General features: G+C 33.8%; 2 protein-coding genes across 2 annotated transcripts in view; one reads left to right on the plus strand and one right to left on the minus strand.

Moving 5' to 3' along the window:
• Positions 1 to 22,937, minus strand: part of LOC127738133 (transcription factor IIIB 90 kDa subunit-like) — a 54,276-nt gene that overhangs the window by 19,584 nt on the left and 11,755 nt on the right. The window contains exons 4-6 of the mRNA XM_052249262.1: positions 22,435 to 22,612; positions 21,651 to 21,678; positions 21,266 to 21,338 (exon numbers count right to left, since the gene is read on the minus strand). Of these exons, the coding sequence (XP_052105222.1) occupies positions 21,266 to 21,338; positions 21,651 to 21,678; positions 22,435 to 22,612 (279 nt within the window). The remainder of the gene's footprint in view (positions 1 to 21,265; positions 21,339 to 21,650; positions 21,679 to 22,434; positions 22,613 to 22,937) is intronic.
• LOC127738134 (BTB/POZ domain-containing protein 6-B-like) lies at positions 109 to 5,450 on the plus strand. The gene is made up of 3 exons (XM_052249263.1): positions 109 to 252; positions 2,753 to 3,207; positions 4,353 to 5,450. The coding sequence occupies exons 2-3, from the start codon at positions 2,753 to 2,755 to the stop codon at positions 5,383 to 5,385; spliced, it is 1,488 nt and encodes a 495-aa protein (XP_052105223.1). The 5' UTR covers positions 109 to 252; the 3' UTR covers positions 5,386 to 5,450.

The following is a 22,937-nucleotide window of genomic DNA, read 5'->3' on the forward strand; positions in this document are numbered from 1 at the left end:
CTGTGAGAATTTTATAGACAAAATAAGAAGGACAATCCAAAAAGAAATATTCCGCGAAAAAATTGTCTCCCTTTGTTTGTTTATTCGGTGCTCTCGGATGTTTCCTTTCAAAAACGATAATTCTGAAAACGTCAATAACACCGCAAAGCACCACGGGAGTTTTCTACTTTGACAACTGACTTTATTTAGACAATCTCATTAACATGATCAACAACGCATCATCTTGTGGTTTCAAACCCAAAACTAAATAAGGTAATCAACGCAAAATCTTGAATAAAAGCTACGCGTGTATATTCTGGGCATAACAAGGCAAAAAAACGGATACAGGAAGACAGGTGCGCGACACACAAATAAATTAAAGATAACAAAGCCTTGTTATTAAGTAGGGCATACCATCATTGTACACAATATATCTTTAAGTAATTTAGACATAGTACTGATCGAAAAATCATGATAATTTATCTGGGAACATAATCCATAACACTACCAAATTCATTTACAGGGCAGAACCTACATTTAAAAAGGGGGAGGGCAGGATAAATGTAGTTATCCCAGGCTAGGCCACGAATTAAAGCATATGAAGTACAAAGGCATTGGTGTCAAGTCATGAAAAAAATATATGTATAAAACAAATACAATATACACAGTTCTACAAAACATTTATTTCTTCTTTTTGTTGCTAATTAAACAGTACTGGAGTCCCCCCATGGTTTGTGAGGAAGCAAGTTAACTCGTACCATTGTAAACTCGTACCAAAAAAGTTAACTCGTTCCAACGTAAACTCGTACCACTGCAAACTCGTACCATTAAAAATATATTCAAAAATACGAATGTTTTATGACTTTTTTTTGTAAACTAAATAAAAAAAGTTGAATTACTTGAATTTTATACTAGATTTTAATGAAAACTTAGACAAAATTACGAATGTTTTATGATTATTTCTTTTTAAAGCTTTATACAAAAAATTAAAATATCTTTGAACTTTATACCAGATTTTAATGAAAACTTAGACAAAAATACGAATGTAATTTCTTAATTATGTCACCAAGAGTCAGTGCACGTCGAGTTTAAGGGGGACTATCGAACATGCACAACCCAAGGGACAGGAGGTCAGTCTTTTGCAAGACTTGAGCGATGGCAGGCAAAACTATAAACCTTTAAAACACAATAAATAAATTCTTTCATTAAATAAAATTCATTTTAGAAACAATAGAAAAATACCCAAATCTATTCAATGTTACTGATTTGGAATGATTAAAAATTAAATCAAATAGTTGTCAGTAAAAGTTTAAAAAAGAGTCTATTCAAAGGAGACAACAAAGCCAATCTGCCACGGTATTGAGTGAAATTAAAGTATATATTCATCATTAAACACCATTTGAATGCATTTAAATAAGTTGGTACGAGTTTACAATGGTATGAATTTACTGTGGTACGAGTTAGCAGTGGTACCAGTTTGCATTGGTACGAGTTTTTTTTTAGTGGTACGAGTTGACATTGGTACGAGTTTACAATGGTACGAGATAACTATAATTCGTTTGTGACGTGATTCATGTTGCTCAATCTTTGGTTTTAATGCAGTGTTATTTACACTGTTATTTATGCAGATTTGTCCGGTAAATATGAATGACCTGCCAACTTCCAAATTCTTGAAATAAGGATGGTTTAGGTTACTCAGAGACTATGGTCGCCAAGAGCGAAATTGGAACTAGAACTGTATGACACCCTAATGAAACAAAATTCAACTGAATGTCAGTAGCTCTGACATACTCAATATAATCATGATAATGATGTATGCTTGTTGAAGAAACAGTAGACTATATACTTACAGAATTGGCAAATATAAAGAAAAAGCCTGACCGCCATGAAATCATTTTTTGGGATATTGCTTTTACTTCTAACACTGAAAAATATACTGTATTTAAGCATAGTCCTGCTTTCCTAAAACATTCTTGTGGTGTCTTTTCCATGGGTCTGTTAGGAATGTGCTGGTTTAGGAAAAGGTGGTTGGTTTGTAAGTTGAATTGTGCTTTGTGCTGGAAGTCACTGACTTAAATCATAGTACTCTTGTTTATTTTTGTGCTTAGTAATCATGGTAATGGTAACAATCTAATGAGTTGAGCCCTTTCCAGATGACTTTAACAGCAGTCTTCCCAATAAACTTTTAAATCTACAGGCCTGAAGCTGAATTTTACAAAATTTAAGTTACATGTAGATTCTATTGGCTTGTAGAGATGATTTTTACAGGCCTAGGCTCGACAGCATTTTTACAAGCCTGGGCTGGTGGGCCTGTGGTTGAGCGTGAAGACTGTTTCTTATGTAGAGCTATTTGACACCATCACACTCTCCATATGCCTGTCCCAAACTAGGAACCTGTAGTCTAGTTTCTGTCTACCATAATGGTTCTTCGTTTAGGTTTAGTATAAAATAAATCCAGCAGTTGGCTTTCTCTTTTGAACTGTTTCACATTTTTTCATCATTCATTACAGGGCATTTTATAGGTAACTATATGGCATGAGTATTGTGCATTGTTGAAGACTGTGCAATGGCCCATTGTTATTGGTGTCCTCATCTTTTGGTCTTTGGTGGATAGTTGTCTAAAAGTCATTGGCAATCATACCGCATCTCCTTACTTTTATATATTTATCATGTGTTTATTCTATAATAACCTTAATTTTATTTATTTATTAATAATAACTTAATTGTCCTTAAACAGATTTTGCTTTACTAAATAAGATTAATTTTATTGCAGATGGATAGACCACTAAAAACTGAACCAAAAAGCTGCATGCAAATCAGTTCAAACAGACAGTTTTCTGATGATGAAGTAAATCAAGAAGTTCCTCCAAATTACACAGCTAAAGTAACTGTACAAAATCCAAGAAGAAAAACAGAACCTTCATGGAAAATAGCCAGACCTCAACCCCAGTGTTTACCAACTTCTAAAGCAAGTGAGGAATTTAACTGGCAAGCTAATCAATCAAGTGTGAGGGAAAGAAATGCTGTGATGTTTAACAATCCACTCATGGCTGATGTCTTCTTTAAAGTTGGAACTGTCCCTCATCAACAGAAAATTCCAGCACACAAGTACATTTTAGCTACAGGCAGCTCAGTGTTCTATGCTATGTTTTTTGGTGGACTTGCTGATGCAAAGCACGTAATTGAAATTCCAGATGTTGAACCTCAAGCTTTCCTTAATCTACTCAGGTACAATCACTAATACACCAGCTTAAAGATGATTAGTTCCTGACTTCCATGAAGAATATAATTTCATTTATATTATAGTCTTGTTTGAAGAAAAAAATGTAATTCATGTATATGAAACAAATGTCAACAATCAAAGTTTCACATTTTAAAAAAGTTTTGAGGGTCATTTCGCAATGGGAGTGCAGAACTTAACAAACTTACATGTATCTAACTTCCTGTAGCTAAACATTGTCCTACACATTTCATACTGCTTAACCATTATGACCATTGATTTAAAATTAAAACCACTTTTATATTATTTTTGGACCTAAATTACATTTGTACATTACCTTGAACATGTTGAAGTGATATATATTTTATTAATTACATTACTTGACGTGATATATTTTATTAACCTATTCCATGCACATTAGTTATACTACTGGGTAGTTCAAAACAGGCAAAACTTAACAAAGCTAAATTCAAAGAAATTCTTTTGCACATATAAAAATAAGATGATGTGGTATGATTGTCAATGAGACAACTCTTCACCAGAGACAAAATTACATAGAAGTTAACAACTATAGGTCACCGTACGGCTTCAACTATGAGCAAAATCTATACCGCATAGTTGGCTATAAAAGGGTCCAAAATGACAAATGTAAAACAACTCAAACAAGAAAACTAAACGGCCTGAAATATGTACAAAACAATGAACGAAAAACAAATATGATATACAGCAAAAAAACGAATTATAGGCTCCTGACTTGGGACAAGCACATATAGATTGTCGCAGGTTTACAGGGGCATACGTTTATGTCAAGTTACTTGTCATAATCAACAGGTTGCAATAGTGGAGCAGGAACTGCTTACCGGTATATAATAAGCCTCCTTGAGATATTAGTTTAAGCCGAGTTTTGGTACATGTTCATGTAGGTTTCCTGTTGCCCCCTTAATTTTCAAAGTCATGGTTAGTTGGCTTTTGTTTATGGTGATGTCTGTCCTTTTTCAATTTATGATTTTTGATCCAATGCCTCTTTGTTATCATCTTACAATTACTTCCAATCACCAGTTTGAATTTAAAATTTAACACTTACTCAGAGCACAGTGTGCCATAGTGAAAAATGTTCAAAACTTATACATTAGTGTATACTTTATAAATTCAGGTACTTGTATTGTGATGAAATACATTTGGAACCAGACAATGTATTGGCTACCCTGTATGCAGCTAAGAAGTACATAGTACCACATTTGGCCAGGACTTGCGTTCGATATCTAGAAACAAGTCTCAGTGCACATAATGCTTGTATCTTACTTAGTCAGGGTAGACTATTTGAAGAACAAGAATTGATGCAGCGATGCTGGGAAGTTATTGATGCTCAAGCTGAGGAAGCACTTAGATCTGATGGATTCACTGAAATTGATGTCAATACATTGAATACTGTCTTAAGTAGAGAAACTCTGAATGCTAAAGAAATATCTGTATTCAATGCAGCTTGTCGTTGGGCTGATGCTGAATGCAAACGACAAAATTTAGAACAAACTGCTGAAAATAAAAGGAAAGTTTTAGGTGATACTTTGTTCAAAATTCGTATTCCAGCAATGTCTTTAGAGGAGTATGCCAATGGACCAGCACAGTCTGGTGTATTAACATTACAAGAAACAAATAATCTTTTTCTTGACTATCTTGCCAAGAACAAACCAGAACTGAAATTCAACAAGAGAAATCGATCTGGCTTAAAGCCTTACAAATGTCACAGATTCCAATCTTCTGCTTATCGAAGTAATCAATGGCGATATCGTGGACGATGTGATAGTATACAGTTTGCTGTTGACCAGCGAATATTTATAGCAGGTTTTGGGTTGTATGGATCTAGTAATGGGGCAGCTGAATATCAAGTGAAAATTGAACTCAAGAAAAACGGCATAGTGCTTGGTCAAAATATAACAAAATTTTTCTCTGACGGATCAAGTAATACATTTGATGTAATGTTTGACAATCCCGTACAAATCGAATCTGATATATTTTATACTGCTAGTGCTATTTTAGATGGAGGAGAATTAAGTTATTTTGGACAGGAGGGTTTAGCAGAAGTTCAATGTGGAAAAGTAAATTTTCAGTTTCAATGTTCTTCAGACAGTACAAATGGAACTGGAGTTCAGGGTGGACAAATTCCAGAAATCATATTTTATTGTTAAAATCTATATTTTATGTAACATGTATGATGAAATTTTATTATATTAAATAGATACTTAGAATAAAATCTGTTTTTGTAGTGTAGCACAATGTTTACCCTTCTAAAGTGCTTGTAGTAGTTGGGCTACCCAGTCGACTTTAGTTTTTCCTTGTTGCTAGTAGTTTTACATCTTCCATCAGAAAATACAGCTAACCACATGTATATCAATTAGAAAGACCAGATGTATATTAAAATACAAAACATGATATGTATCTCTTGAAGGTTAAAATACCTTTCTTGAATAAAGTAGAATGAAAATCATCAGTTACAAATGAGTTATGTGTACTATAGAACCAAGTTTTTCAAATCTTGTAAAATTGACGACACAATCAAATTCAACAGCATCTAGTATGAATATGAACTATAATGTTTTAAAATCTTTTGTACTTCAGTGAAAAAAAAGAACACACTGCTTGTTTGAAAATACTTACACATTTTACAAGGTTTGCAACCAGGAAAATCAAAAATTATGCTCCATGTGGGACTTTTTTGTGGGGCTCCATTGGACAGTAAATGATATATGTCCGTTTCTGTTAGTCTAAAAATTTTAATGGCGCCCTTCACTTTTGTAATTTGACAATTTTGGCCAACAAAAAAACCAAAAAGTCCAGCTTCAAAAAAATTTGAGCATAAATACTCCTAGAAAATATAAATAAAAATAAGAAAATGTGGTATGATTGCCAATGAGACAACTCTCCACCAGTGACCAAATGATGTAGAAGTTAACAACTTTAGGACACCATACAGCCTTCAATAATGAGCAAAACCCATACGCATAGTAAGCTATAAAAGGCCCCATTATGTCTTTTCTTTTTCCTAACAAGGACTTTTAAAGTTTGGACAGAGAAAGAAAATTGCAAAAAATTTGGACAGAATATGCACCTTGCTGAACGATATATATTTCTAATTATATTTGACATTTATCCTGTTACCTTGAGCTTTTTGCAAGTCAGGAATCATCTTTGGAAATACTTTTGTAAAATATTGAACCTTTCAAATTCATATTTACACTACATATACACTGACACATGATAAAAATACACATTTGTAGACATACAAGCTTAATTTCTAACTGGTTACACCATGACTACAAGTAAAACTAGAGGCTCTAAAAAGCCTGTGTCGCTCACCTGCATCTTAAACTATGGCCACTTTTAGTAAAAATCATCATTAAATGGGAACAACTCTATTAAGAGTGAACTGACAATTTCAGTCATGTTGACATATACATGTATTTGTAGATCTTATCCTGCTGACAATTTTTCCTTTCTAAATTTCTATCCATCTACATAAAAATGTTTGATAGTGTTCAAGATAAACATGATAAAAGGCAAAAAAATACAGAAAAATGTAAAAATATCATTAAAGGGCAATAACTCCAATAACAAGTCAACTGAAGATTTTGACCATATGTCTCATAGTAGATCTTGCCTTGCTGATCATTTGTGTTATTTAAAGTTTCTATCTATATAGATCTATTATAATTTTCGAGATAATAGGGAAAAAATTTTAAAAATGGTAAAATTCGTCTTTAAGGGGATAATAACTCCTATAAAAGTCGTCTGACAGGTTTGATGTAAATGGACAAAAGTTAGAGCTCATCATTCTGAACATTTTTGCCTTTTTTCTGAATTTCTCTAATTATAGCAGTTTTCAAAATAATAGGCAAATCTTGCATTTTACTCCTACTATGTTCTATTTTTAGCCATGTCAGCCTTTTTGGTTGGCAGACGGGGTCATCGGTCACATTTTTAAAACAAAATACCCCAATGATGATTGTGGCCTAGTTTGGTTAAATTTGGGCCAGCGGTTTCAGAGAAGATATTTGTAAAAGTTAACAGACTATGACAACGGACGCCTAGTGATGAGAAAAGCTTACTTGGCCTTTCGGCCAGGTGAACTAAAAATCAGTCGTACTCAAGGTGAGTGTGCTACCACAAGACTATCAAGGCAGTTAAAGTTGCAAGCTGCTTACTCCCTGATAAAAATATGTTAATTTCATGTTTTGCTACATGTATATAATTATGACAAAAGCAACTAGAGTCTGCTGCCTACCTTAATCACTGACATGGAAAATTCCCCCTCAATTGCTACTGAAAAAGTTTACCCTCAGATCACTTGTTTCCAATTGGTAAAGATCTTGACAGACAATCATTCATACATTATTACTGCCAAGTTTTGTTCACAATGACCACAAGTTCAGTAAAAAGTTAATACCTTATATTTTCTCTTACCATTCATGGGGGGGGGATTGGCCGATTTTAGCAACGGGAAATTAGGATTGCCTTGTTTAAAGATCGGGAATTTGGGATAGAAAAACATCAGGATACGGGAAAGCAACGTTTTTAGCCACGGGAAATCAGGATTTTTATGTTGAAATATAACGGGATTGACAAAAAACTGTACCTTGGACAGATAAAAGTGCCATTTTCATTATACTTCAACAGAATCGCAACAGAGTAGATCCAGTATTTTTTTTTATTTTATAATGTAAAGCAGCGTTTCGACTACATTATAAATCTCTCAAGTGACATTTGTAGTTCTGTTTATGTCTGTAACTTGGTTGATCCTTGGTTCAGTGGTTTATTCGAATGGTGACTCAATAGATTCAAATTTCTCTATGTTACAAAACGATTCCAGTGCTTGTCATATAGATTCTTGTATTGACTTGAACTGGAATTTGGCCAATTTTCTGACTGGCTACTGAAGATTTATGAGAACAAAAATGCTTATATGCAGCTTGACGTCACGGTAATATTGATAATACATATTCGGATTCAATTTGGTTACGCTGAAAGACTTTGAACATCAATCATACCCGAGACGTTTAAATCGTAAGCATTGAAACTTTAAACTTTAAAATTGGGGAACAAATTTATCGGGATCAGGATTTTTAACAAAATATGTCCGGGATTTCGGGATTTTCTGATATTAAAACCGGGAAATCGGGATGAGACCCCCTCTCGCCCCCCCTCATTCATGCCAGTAAACTTGAATGGTACATTTGTGTGACCATTGCCACAATGCTTGCCATAGTCATTAAATTATGACTGCTTGTAGAGAGTCTTTCAATTGTCAATGCAATTATGTGTTAAAACATTTGGTAGTTACAGATAAAGGATGTTTGAAAACTGGCCAAACATAATCAAAGAAAGTCTCTGCAACATGTTTTTCATCTTAAGGGTGAAGGAGTTTATAGATTGGCTTTCATGTGAAATCTTTCCATTTTCATATGATCAAAACAATCAAGGATCATAAGTAGATAACCTTCCATACCATGTATCTACAAGATTGCTACGCTGTAGCCAAATGTCCCCCATGCTGAATAATATTAAAAGAGGAATTAAATTGTGTGTTACAATATGTCATTGTTGTATGATATTCAAAATATGGCAAAAGTTCCACATATAACAAATGATGAACATAATCCTACCAAGTATGAGAACTTTCTGTCCAATGGGCTCTGAGGAGGTGTTCACAAAGTCCCATAACTCTCATTAAAGTGGTTAAAGACAGTATAATATGGTTAATTACACATGATGGCAACCAATCTGACCAATTATGAGAGGTTTCGGTAAAACAATCTTGAATGAGTTGCATTCACAAGGTCTTAATGTCAAAATACTAAAAAAAAAAAATGGTCATAGTCCCATAGTTCCTGTAAAAATAGTCAAATCAAAATGATTGTATGTGGTCAACTACACATGATGGCAAACAATCCTACGAATCTGACCAATTATGAGAGGTTTCTGTAAAACAATCTTGAATGAGTTGCATTCACAAGGTCTTAATGTCAAAATACTAAAAAAAAAATGGTCATAGTCCCATAATTCCTGTAAAATTAGTCAAATCAAAATGATTGTATGTGGTCAACTACACATGATGGCAAACAATCCTACCAAAAATGAGAGCTTTCTGTATAACCATGTCCAGTAACTCCCGTAAAAATTGTCGAATCAAACTGACGATATAACTAGAGGCTCTCAAGAGCCTGTGTCGCTCACCTGTATTTACTGATGCTTTGGAAATCATGTAAAATAAGGTTAGAATCATAATTAGTAGTATTAGATATTAGATATTATAATGATATCTAAGATAATAACAAAAAACTGCAAAATTTCTGTAAAATTACTAACTCAGGGGCAGCAACCCAACAACGGGTTGTCGGATTCGTCTGAAAATTTCAGGGCAGATAAATCTAAATCTGATGAACATTTTTGCCACCTTCAGATTTGCTCTAAATGCTTTAGTTTCAGAGATATAAACCAAAAACTGCATTTTACCCCTATGTTCTATTTTTAACTAAGTCGGCCATGATGGTTGGAAGGCGGGGTCATCGGACACATTTTTTAAACTTAATACCCTAATAATGATTATGGCCAAGTATGGTTAAATTTGTCTCAGTAGTTTCAGAGAAGAAGATTTTTGTAAAAGACTACAAAAATTTACGAAAAATTGTTAAAAACTGACTATAAAGGGCAATAACTCCTAAAGGGGTCGACTGACAATTTTGGTCATAAAAACTTATTTGTAGATCTTACTTTGCTGAACATTATTGCTGTTTACAGTTTATCTCTATCTATAATAATATTCAAGATAATAACCAATAAAATGCTCCGCAGGGCGCAGCTTGATACGACCGCAGAGGTCGAACCCTGAACAGTTGGGGCAAGTATGGACACAACATTCAAGCTTGATACAGCTCTGAATTTGGATTGTGATTAAATATTTGACACAGCATAGGTTTCTGACACAGAATGAATGTGGTCTAAGAACTTAAAAATTTTAAATTGGACATTCACCTATTATGGTCCAATATCCAAAATCTAAATACATGGTTAGATTCAGCATATCAAAGAACCCCAAGAATTCAATTTTTGATGAAATCAAACAAAGTTTAATTTTGGACCCTTTTGACCTCAATGTGGACAAAGTTGATAACGGGGCCCAAAAATCAAAAATCTAAATACATGGTTAGATTCAGCATATCAAAGAACCCTAAGAATTCAATTTTTGTTAAAATCAAACTTAGTTTAATTTTGGACCCTTTGGACCTTAATGTAGACCAATTTGAAAACGGAACCAAAAATTAAGAATCTAAATACACGGTTAGATTCGGCATATCAAAGAACCCCAAGAATTCAATTTTTGATGAAATCAAACAAAGTTTAATTTTGGACCCTTTGGACCTCAATGTGGACAAAGTTGATAACAGGGCCCAAAAATCAAAAATCTAAATACATGGTTAGATTCAGCATATCAAAGAACCCCATATATTCAATTTTTGTTGAAATCAAACAAAGTTTAATTTTGGACCCCGATTTGGACCAACTTGAAAACTGGGCCCATAATCAAAAATCTAAATACATGTTTAGATTCAGCATATCAAAGAACCCTAAGAATTCAATTTTTGTTAAAATCAAACTTAGTTTAATTTTGGACCCTTTGGACCTTAATGTAGACCAATTTGAAAACGGAACCAAAAATTAAGAATCTAAATACACGGTTAGATTCGGCATATCAAAGAACCCCAAGAATTCAATTTTTGATGAAATCAAACAAAGTTTAATTTTGGACCCTTTGGACCTCAATGTGGACAAAGTTGATAGCGGGGCCCAAAAATCAAAAATCTAAATACATGGTTAGATTCAGCATATCAAAGAACCCCATATATTCAATTTTTGTTGAAATCAAACAAAGTTTAATTTTGGACCCCGATTTGGACCAACTTGAAAACTGGGCCCATAATCAAAAATCTAAATACATGGTTAGATTCAGCATATCAAAGAACCCCAAGAATTCAATTTTTGATGAAATCAAACAAAGTTTAATTTTGGACCCTTTTGACCTCAATGTGGACAAAGTTGATAACGGGGCCCAAAAATCAAAAATCTAAATACATGGTTAGATTCAGCATATCAAAGAACCCCATATATTCAATTTTTGTTGAAATCAAACAAAGTTTAATTTTGGACCCCGATTTGGACCAACTTGAAAACTGGGCCCATAATCAAAAATCTAAATACATGTTTAGATTCAGCATATCAAAGAACCCTAAGAATTCAATTTTTGTTAAAATCAAACTTAGTTTAATTTTAGACCCTTTGGACCTTAATGTAGACCAATTTGAAAACGGAACCAAAAATTAAGAATCTAAATACACGGTTAGATTCGGCATATCAAAGAACCCCACGAATTCAATTTTTGATGAAATCAAACAAAGTTTAATTTTGGACCCTTTGGACCTCAATGTGGACCAATTTAAAAACGGGGCCCAAAATCCAAAAACTTAATACACGGTTAGATTCAGCATATTAAAGAACCCCAAGAATTCAAGAATAAAACCCCATTGAAATTGGTCAAGAAATAAGCAATTTATACGAAGTATCTTCTTTTGCACAATACTGTGCAATTGAATATTTCTTGCTATTGCGCAATACTGCACAATTGACAATTTCTTGCTATTGCGCAATATTGTGCTATTGGATATTTCTTGCTATTGCGCAATACTGTGCAATTGAAGATTTCTTGCTATTGCGCAATACTGTGCAATTGAAGATTTCTTGCTATTGTGCAATACTGTGCAATTGAAAATTTCTTGCTATTGCACAATACTTATTATATAATAATTTACACATCCTCTTTGGTGTGTATCTCCTACCATATCATTATTATTTGCTTTTAAATATAAATCAGAAATAACCAACTTAAAATGGAAAATTTTAAAAGAAAAAAAAAAGGAAAAAAAGGAAAAAAAAAAAAATCCCCCCCCCCCCAAATTTTTGGAACCCCCTTATGATTCATCACCCCCAAACTCAATCCCAGCCTTCCCTTTGTGGTATGGTACCTTGCAGTACAATTACAGAGAGATCCATACACTTGAACACAAGTTATTGTCTGGAAACTAGAAAAATGTGTTTTTTGGCCCCTTTTTGTCCCCCAATTCCTAAACGTTTCGGGCAATTACCCCCAAACTCAATTCCAGCTTTCCCTTTGTGATATTGAACCTTGTAGTACAATTTCAGAAATATCCAAACACTTACACACAAGTTATTGTCATGAAACTAGAAAAATGCTTGTTTTTTGCCCCTTTTTTGGCTCCTAATTCCTAAAATTTTGAGGCAATTACCCCATCATCAATCCCAGCATTCCCTGAGTGATATGGAACCTTGTGGTACAATTTCAGAGAGATCACTACACTTGAACACAAGTTATTGTCTGGAAACTAGAAAAATGCTTATTTTTGGCCCTATTTTGGCCCCTTATTCCTAAACGTTTCGGGCAATTACCCCCAAACTCAATTCCAGCTTTCCCTTTGTGATATGGAACCTTGTTGTACAATTTCAGAAAGATCCATACACTTCCAAACAAGTTATTGTCATGAAACTAGAAAAATGCTTGTTTTTTGCCCCTTTTTTGGCCCCTAATTCCTAATATTTTGAGGCAATTACCCCCAAAATCAATCCCAGCATTCCCTGTGTGATATGGAACCTTGTGGTACAATGTCAGAGAGATCCATACACTTGAACGAGAGGTTAATGTCTGGAAACTAGAAAAATGCTTATTTTTGGCCCTATTTTGGCCCCTTATTCCTTAACGTTTCATCAATTACCCCCAAACTCAATTCCAGCTTTCCCTTTGTGATATGGAACCTTGTAGTACAATTTCAGATAGATCCATACACTTTCACACAAGTTATTGTCATGAAACTAGAAAAATGCTTGTTTTTTGCCCCTTTTTTGGCCCCTAATTCCTAATTTTTGAGGCAATTACCCCCAAAATCAATCCCAGCATTCCCTGTGTGATATGGAACCTTGTGGTACAATGTCAGAGAGATCCATACACTTGAACGAGAGGTTAATGTCTGGAAACTAGAAAAATGCTTATTTTTGGCCCTATTTTGGCCCCTTATTCCTTAACGTTTCATCAATTACCCCCAAACTCAATTCCAGCTTTCCCTTTGTGATATGGAACCTTGTAGTACAATTTCAGATAGATCCATACACTTTCACACAAGTTATTGTCATGAAACTAGAAAAATGCTTGTTTTTTGCCCCTTTTTTGGCCCCTAATTCCTAATATTTTGAGGCAATTACCCCCAAAATCAATCCCAGCATTCCCTTTGTGATATGGAACCTTGTGGTACAATGTCAGAGAGATCCATACACTAACACACAAGTTATGTCTGGAAGTTACAAAAATGCTTATTTTTGGCCCCTAATTCCCTAACTGTTGGTACCATAACCCCCAAAATCAATCCCAACCTTCCTTTTGTGGTATTGAACCTTATGGTTAAATTTCATAGAGATCCATTCACTTAAACTAAAGTTAGAGTGCGAAAACCAATGTGTCTTCGGACGACGCAGGATGACGCCAACGTTATACCAATATACGACCGCAAAAACTTTTGCGGTCGTATAAAAACTGCAAAATTTCCTTAAAATTACCAATTCAGGGGCAGCAACCCAACAACAGGTTGTCAGATTTGTCTTAAAATTTCAGGGCAGATAGATCTTGACCTGATAATCAGTTTTCCCTAGTCAGATTTACTCTAAATGCTTTGGTTTCAGAGATATAAGCCAAAATCTACATTTTAACCCTATGCTCTATTTTTAGCCATGGCGGCCATCTTGGTTGGTAGGCGGGGTCATCGGACACATTTTTAAACTAAATACCCTAATAATGATTATGGCCAAGTATGGTTAAATTTGTCTCAGTAGTTTCAGAGAAGATTTTTGTAAAAGATTACAAAAATTTACAAAAAATTGTTAAAAATTGACTATAAAGGGCAATAACTCCTAAAGGGGTCGACTGACAATTTTGGTCATAAAAAAACTTATTTGTAGATCTTACTTTGCTGAACATTATTGCTGTTTACAGTTTATCTCTATCTATAATAATATTCAAGATAATAACCAAAAACTGCAAAATTTCCTTAAAATTACCAATTCAGGGGCAGCAACCCAACAACAGGTTGTCAGATTTGTCTGAAAATTTCAGGGCAGATAGATCTTGACCTGATAATCAGTTTTACCCATGTCAGATTTACTCTAAATGCTTTGGTTTCAGAGATATAAGCCAAAATCTACATTTTAACCCTATGTTCTATTTTTAGCCATGGCGGCCATCTTGGTTGGAAGGCGGGGTCATCGGACACATTTTTTAAACTAGATACCCTAATAATGATTATGGCCAAGTATGGTTAAATTTGTCTCAGTAGTTTCAGAGAAGATTTTTGTAAAAGATTACAAAAATTTACAAAAAATTGTAAACAAGAGTGCACACGCTGAAATGTCTCGCCTTATTTACTAATCATTGATATTATGTTGATAGTCCTAAATATAAAGCTTTATTACAACTGTCACATAAACTTAACATTAACCAAGAAAACTAAACATTGACCAATGAACCATGAAAATGAGGTCAAGGTCAGATGAACCATGCCAGGCAGGCATGTACAGCTAACAATTCTTCCATACAACAAATATAGTTGACCTATTGCTTATAGTTTAAGAAAAACACCAAAACACAAAAACTTAACACTGAGCAATGAACTGTGAAAATGAGGTCAAGGTCAAATAAAACCTGCGCGACTGACATATAGATCATAAAATATTTCCATACACCAAATATAGTTGATCTATTGCATATAGTATTAGAAAAAAAGTCAAAAACTCAAAATCTTAACTATAACCACTGAACCATGAAAATGAGGTCAAGGTCAAATGACACCTGCCAGCTAGACATGTACACCTTACAGTCCTTCCATACACCGAATATACTTGACCTATTGCTTATAGTATCTGAGATATGGACTTGACCACCAAAACTTAACCTTGTTCACTGATCCATGAAATGAGGTGGAGGTCAAGTGAAAACTGTCTGACGGGCATAGGTACCTTGTAAGGTACGCACATACCAAATATAGTTATCCTACTATTTATGATAAGAGAGAATTTAACATTACAAAAAATGTTAACTTTTTTTTCAAGTAGTCACTGAACCATGAAAATGAGGTCAAGGACATTGGACATGTGACTGACGGAAACTTCGTAACATGAGGCATCCATATACAAAGTATGAAGCATCCAGGTCTTCCACCTTCTAAAATATAAAGCTTTTAAGAAGTTAGATAACGCTGCCGCCGCCACCGCCGGATCACTATCCCTATGTCGAGCTTTCTGCGACAAAAGTTGCAGGCTTGACAAAAATTGACTATAAAGGGCAATAACTCCTAAAGGGGTCGACTGACAATTTTGGTCATAAAAAACTTATTTGTAGATCTTACTTTGCTGAACATTATTGCTGTTTACAGTTTATCTCTATCTATAATAGTATTATATTCAAGATAATAACCAAAAACTGCAAAATTTCCTTAAAATTACCAATTCAGGGGCAGCAACCCAACAATGGGTTGTCAGATTTGTCTAAAAATTTCAGGGCAGATAGATCTTGACCTAATAATCAGTTTTACCCTTTGTCAGATTTACTCTAAATGCTTTGGTTTCAGAGATATAAGCCAAAATCTACATTTTACCCCTATGTTCTATTTTTAGCCATTGCGGCCATCTTGGTTCGTTGGCGGGGTCATCTGACACATTTTAAAACTAGATACCCTAATGATGATTGTGGCCAAGTTTGGTTAAATTTGGCCCAGTGGTTTCAGAGGAGAAGATTTTTGTAAACAGCTAACGACAACGGACATCGACGACGGACGAAGGATGCCAAGTGATGAGAAAAGCTCACTTGGCCCTTCGGGCCAGGTGAGCTAAAAAGGTAGAGTGAATATGATGACTAATAATCTACCAAGTATGAAAGCTTTATGTCAAATGGTATTCGAGTATTGATTTGTTTTGGAAAAACAGACAGAGACCATTACTGCTATATTCCCTGCACCAAATTTCCAGACAACTTTGGTTAAAGTTGATTAATTCCATCAGATGTAAACTTTATATTTTATATGGTAAAATATAAATTTTGTGACACCAATGGCATTGTACTATATTTGCCAATCTATCAAAAATCAATGAAGGATCATATGCAAAGTTTTCCAATCATCATTTAATACCCTTGTCTCTAAACATTTTACCTTGTAATTTCTTGGCAAAGAAGATTTTTACAAAATATTGACAGTATGTTATTTCAAGTGTAATGCAAATGTTGAAATTAAATTGGCAACGCTTTAAACATACATGTATTCAATGGAAGCCAAACAATCTCCATGGAAATTAAATGTACTATCGCTAATACAACTGCATAGCAAATAGTGGTGTCTCTTAAATTAATCTAATCGCAAAATTTAACAATTCATCATGTGAATCTTATAGTGAATCTATGTCAACTTTAGATGAAAATAAAGATATTGATAAATTTGAAGTCAGGCCAAATAGTCTTTCTATACAATTGAAATAAGCAATTTCTTCATTTTACAAATTTATGTCAGAAATTTACTGTTGTATCTTCACACTTCCCATTGCGTTTTAATGTAGCCTATTTATCAATGGTTGGAGTATAGATGTTCAGAGAAAAAATTGTTATAGTGTTGCATCTCCAATATTTTACAGATATTTTTTATCTTAAAAAATTTATTATCCATAGACCAAATAATCTTAGTAATACTATGCTTATGTTGTGAACATGATTTTAACTCAACTTATGAGCAAACCATGCATAGCCAAATTTGGGAATGTGAAAGAAATATACTGAAATCTTAAATCATTCTCTAAAAAGTGTTATGCCTCTGCAATTTCTTTACAAGCAAGACAAAAAATTGGCCAATAATAACTAAAGATGTATCTGATGGTCGAGTTTTTTCGTTTGACTGAAACTGAATGGAAATTATAGTTAACCTTCAATATACAATTCCTGCCAAATTTGGTTAAAATTTGCCAATTAGTTTCAGTGATCATCAATCTCCTAAACTTTCAAAACATTTGCCTAGTAGTTTAAAAAGGGATTGTTCTTTTAATTGACCAATTAGAATCAAACTTTGAATCTTGCAGCTATATGTTTTCATCCTTTCAGAACCAAATGAGAATAGATTGAAGAGGACCATTCATACATCATTCCTTTCAAGTAAAATAAAAATTTACCATATATATACTGTAAATTCAGAAATTATTGCGTGCATATATTATTGCGATTTTGTCATTTTAGCCTAAAATGCGATTTTAATTTTTGCGATATTGAGAAAAATCCTGTTTAATTCATACAACAAGTTTCAAAATGCGAGTTTAAATTATTGCGATTATAACCCTGTCGCATTTTTCGCAATAATAAAAACATCGCAATAATTTCTGAATTTACAGTATTGAGAGATCAGCATATGACAACAGACCCCCAAATTATGGCAATAGCTCCCTTGGTCCAAATGGGTCAGGTGAGCTAAGTCATTCTGATTAAAAATTGAATAGGATCTGAAACCTCACTGTTGATCTTCATATCCCCTCTTGTTAAGGAGAGTTATTGACACAAAATGCTTATGAATGAATCAACAAAATTATGAATTACATTCTGAAACTGTATAAGAAGATGTGGTATGAGTGCCAATGAGACACAGAGCCTTGGCTCAATCCGAACAGCAAGCTATAAAAGGTCCCAAAAATGACTAGTGTAAAACCATTCAAACAGGAAAACCAACGTTCTAATCTATATAAATAAAATGCTTTGCTGAGCGCAGCCTGATACAACCGCAGAGGTTGAACCCTGAGCAGTTGGGGCAAGTTTGGACACAATATTCAAGCTTGAAACTGTCTGAATTTGGATTGTGATCAAATTTTTTGACATAATACAGGTTTCTGACACAAAATAAATGTTGTCAAAGATCTTAAAAATTTGAAATGGGACATTTAATTTACCTAGAATGGTCTGATATCTAAAATTTAACAACATGGTTAGATTCAGCATATAAAAATAAAATGCTCCGCAGGGCGCAGCTTGATACGACCGCAGAGGTCGAACCCTGAACAGTAGGGGCAAGTATGGACACAACATTCAAGCTTGATACAGCTTTGCATTTGGTTTGTGATTAAATATTTGACACAGCATAGGTTTCTGACACAGAATGAATGTGGTCTAAGAACTTAAAAATTTTAAATTGGACATTCACCTATTATGGTCCAATATCCAAAATCTAAATACATGGTTAGATTCAGCATATCAAAGAACCCCAAGAATTCAATTTTTGATGAAATTAATTTTGGACCCTTTTGACCTCAATGTGGACAAAGTTGATAACGGGGCCCAAAAATCAAAATACATGGTTAGATTCAGCATATCAAAGAACCCCATATATTCAATTTTTGTTGAAATCAAACAAAGTTTAATTTTGGACCCCGATTTGGACCAACTTGAAAACTGGGCCCATAATCAAAAATCTAAATACATATTTAGATTCAGCATATCAAAGAACCCTAAGAATTCAATTTTTGTTAAAATCAAACTAAGTTTAATTTTGGACCCTTTGGACCTTAACGTAGACCAATTTGAAAACGGAACCAAAAATTAAGAATCTAAATACACGGTTAGATTCGGCATATCAAAGAATCCCAATAATTCAATTTTTGATGAAATCAAACAAATTTTAATTTTGGACCCTTTGGACCTCAATGTGGACCAATTTAAAATCGGGCCCAAAATCCAAAAACTAAATACACGGTTAGATTCAGCATATTAAAGAACCCCAAGAATTCAAGAATAAAACCCCATTGAAATTGGTCAAGAAATAAGCAATTTATACAAAGTATCTTCTTTTGCACAATACTGTGCAATTAAATATTTCTTGCTATTGCGCAATACTGTACAATTGACAATTTCTTGCTATTGCGCAATATTGTGCTATTGGATATTTCTTGCTATTGCGCAATACTGTGCAATTGAAGATTTCTTGCTATTGCTCAATACTGTGCAATTGAAGATTTCTTGCTATTGTGCAATACTGTGCAATTGAAAATTTCTTGCTATTGCACAATACTTATTATATAATAATTTACACATCCTCTTTGGTGTGTATCTCCTACCATATCATTATTATTTGCTTTTAAATATAAATCAGAAATAACCAACTTAAAATGGAAAATTTTAAAAGAAAAAAAAAAGGAAAAAAAGAAAAAAAAGGAAAAAAAAATATCCCCCCCCCCATATTTTTTGAACCCCCTTATGATTAATCACCCCCAAACTCAATCCCAGCCTTCCCTTTGTGGTATGGTACCTTGCAGTACAATTTCAGAGAGATCCATACACTTGAACACAAGTTATTGTCTGGAAACTAGAAAAATGTGTTTTTTGGCGTCTTTTTGGCCCCAAATTCCTAAACGTTTAGGGCAATTACCCCCAAATTCAAACCCAACTTTCCTTTTGTGATATGGAACCTTGTAGTACAATTTCAGAAAGATCCATACACTTACACACAAGTTATTGTCCTGAAACTAGAAAAATGCTTGTTTTTTGCCCATTTTTGGCCACTAATTCCTATAATATTGAAGCAATTACCCCCATCTTCAATCCCAGCCTTCCCTTTGTGGTATGGTACCTTGCAGTACAATATCAGAGAGATCCATACACTTGAACACAAGTTATTGTCATGAAACTAGAAAAATGCTTGTTTTTTGCCCCTTTTTTGGCCCCTAATTCCTAAAATTTTGAGGCAATTACCCCCAAAATCAATCCCAGCATTCCCTGTGTGATATGGAACCTTGTGGTACAATGTCAGAGAGATCCATACACTAACACACATGTTATGTCTGGAAGTTACAAAAATGCTTATTTTTGGCCCCTTTTTGGCCCCTAATTCCTTTACTGTTGGTACCATAACACCCAAAATCAATCCCAACCTTCCTTTTGTGGTATTGAACCTTGTGGTAAAATTTCATAGAGATCCATTCACTTAAACTAAAGTTAGAGTGCGAAAACCAATGTGTCTTCGGACGACGACGACGACGACGCCAACGTCATACCAATATACGACCACAAAATTTTTTTTGCGGTCGTATAAAAACCAAAAAATTTAATTTTAGTTGAAATCAAACAAAGTTTGTAAGGGAGGTAAATCTAATGCAAAAAAAAAAACCCAAACAAAGAATAACCATAAGAGCCATAACCCCCCCCCCCCTCCCCAAAGCCAATTCTTACCATCCCTTTGTGGTATGGAAACTTGTGGTATAATTTCAGACAATTCCATACACTGTTCCACAAGTTATTGTCTGGAAACTAGAAAAATGCTTATTTGGGCCCCTTTTTGGCCCCTAATTCCTAAACTGTTGGGACCATAACCCCCAAAATCAATCCCAACCTTCCTTTTGTGGTCATAAACCTTGTGTTCATCTATTTCATAGATTTATATTTACTTATACTAAAGTTATTGTCCAGAAACCAAATGTCTTTGGACGACGACGACGTGATACCAATATACGACCGCAAAATTTATGAACCACATCAACGAACGACAACCACTGAACATCAGGTTCCTGACTTAGGACAGGTGCAAACAAATGCAGCGGGTTTGAACGTTTTATCTGGCGCCAATCTTCACCCTAACCTGAGACAGTGGTGTAAAAATACAACATAAAAAGACACACTATAAAACATTAATTGAAAAAAGGCTCAACTCATCAAAGTATGAATACTAACAGATATTAGACAAAAGTTAGACCATGAAAACCAAATTACCAAAAGTTCGTTTTCAGAGATTTATAATTCATTGGTGCTCACATGACAAACATAGATCTTGAACAGTTGTATTAAGGGTCTTGAATTATCCTGAATCAGGAGTTATCCGCACAACTTGTTTCAAAATGAGATGCAAATATTTTTGAAATATGTATAAACTGACAATAAATTGTTACCTATTGCTGGTATGCTGATGCACAATTCTTTAGATAACTGTAGGTATGTTCTTCCTAAACTGTAAACATTCACCTGAAAATATTAGAAAACAAATCTGTAAATTTTTTTTTTAAATACATTAAAATTAATAATCAAACTTTTGACTTGACTCAAGTAGGTACATATTATTTACGTGTGATGAGTTAAAATAAAATGTTAATAATACTATGTGTTTTCTCTTTAATCTAAGTTAATAAGTGTTCATATTATGAATTATAGAACAAATGCAGTTGACCATTTACTTAGAGTGACTGGGAAGCCGAGATATAATGAGAGTGGACAATATACATATATAATATAATATTTATATGCATTTTGAAAGCTAGCTAGTAAGTATATACATACCTGAAGAATATCACTGAAATCAAGCAACATATGTGATATAATTAAGGATAATAATATAAAAAAGTTTCTATTCCATGCATTTGGTTAATTACAAAAACATCAGATGACTGACTTAAAGGTAGAGTTTGCAATGTCACAAATAATACTTTTTAGAATTCCATTCTATACTGTGAATTGGTTTATTCTTGTAGGTTCCAATTTTTGTCGATTTATTGAGGGAAAATTGATTTTTTCTGGATACTTGATTTAGTGGTTTTAACAAACTCTACAGCTAGTGTAAATATCAAATCGATGCAAAATTAATTGCCCTAGATTAATAACTATTCCACAGTATTTGTATGAAATACACTACCAGCAGTGTCCTCATAAGCCCCAAAAGCAGATGCCCATTCAGCTACCTTTTAAGGCACTCACTTAAGTTCTAACACTTAAAAAAAATTCTGCCGTTCTTTCTCTTTCCATTGCGCATATAACAAGTTAATGACAAGTCAATCATGTCAATTGGTTTCATACATTTTATACATCCTTTTGTTTATTCTAGACTTATTTGAATCCATTGCATGTAGTAAGTGTTTATATTTGAATAAACAATGTTACATGTATAATAATTCAACAATGACTGCATAAACAAAGAGATATATAATCAGTGCTGGTTCAATGTCTTCATTTTAAAACTGATGACCATATCATTTTAGCATCTGACATATTAACTGTATTATATTGCCGATTTGCCTCAACTCAAACATTGCGTCCTTTGAGTAAATCTGCTTCAACAGTGTCAAGGATATGAGGTGTTCCTTCAGTTCTACACACAAGGTATAAACAGGCAGCTATCACATGTGTTGTCTTTCTTCCCCTGGTCAATCTTTTATTTACAGCCATTTTAAAGAAGTTAAATGCTGTGTCAATACAATGCTGATTCAGTCTTAGCTGAGAACCAACCTGCTGAATAGATCTTCTTCCTACATTTTTCAAACACATCATCCAATGAGTATTATTTACAACATTAATGAATAATAAAATTGATTTTAATATGCAGCCCCTTGCAATTAATAATTTTGAAAATTCCAATTCTAAAATTTGTAGATTTCCATCCTGTCAAACAGATTGTACACAGCTATGCTAAGGAGGTCTATTTCAGAGTGATGTCTGATTTGAGCTTAAAATGTTATGAAATATACCTTGAAATAGTAATTGACAACTTTGTTTATGACCTTAAGAAAGTATTGAGAGTTCAAATTAATGTGAATCTACAAAATCAAGTTTTATCTATAAAATTCATATGAA

This window comes from Mytilus californianus, unplaced genomic scaffold, assembly GCF_021869535.1.
Source record: "Mytilus californianus isolate M0D057914Y unplaced genomic scaffold, xbMytCali1.0.p SCAF_4, whole genome shotgun sequence".
NCBI classification, from domain to species: Eukaryota; Metazoa; Mollusca; class Bivalvia; order Mytilida; family Mytilidae; genus Mytilus; species Mytilus californianus.

Bases quoted from the DNA above. Each gene is read 5' to 3' on its own strand.
- LOC127738134 (XM_052249263.1), top strand. From the start codon at position 2,753: ATGGATAGACCACTAAAAACTGAACCAAAAAGCTGCATGCAAATCAGT. The intron at 3,208-4,352 runs GTACAATCACTA...TTATAAATTCAG, and splicing joins GCTTTCCTTAATCTACTCAG to GTACTTGTATTGTGATGAAA.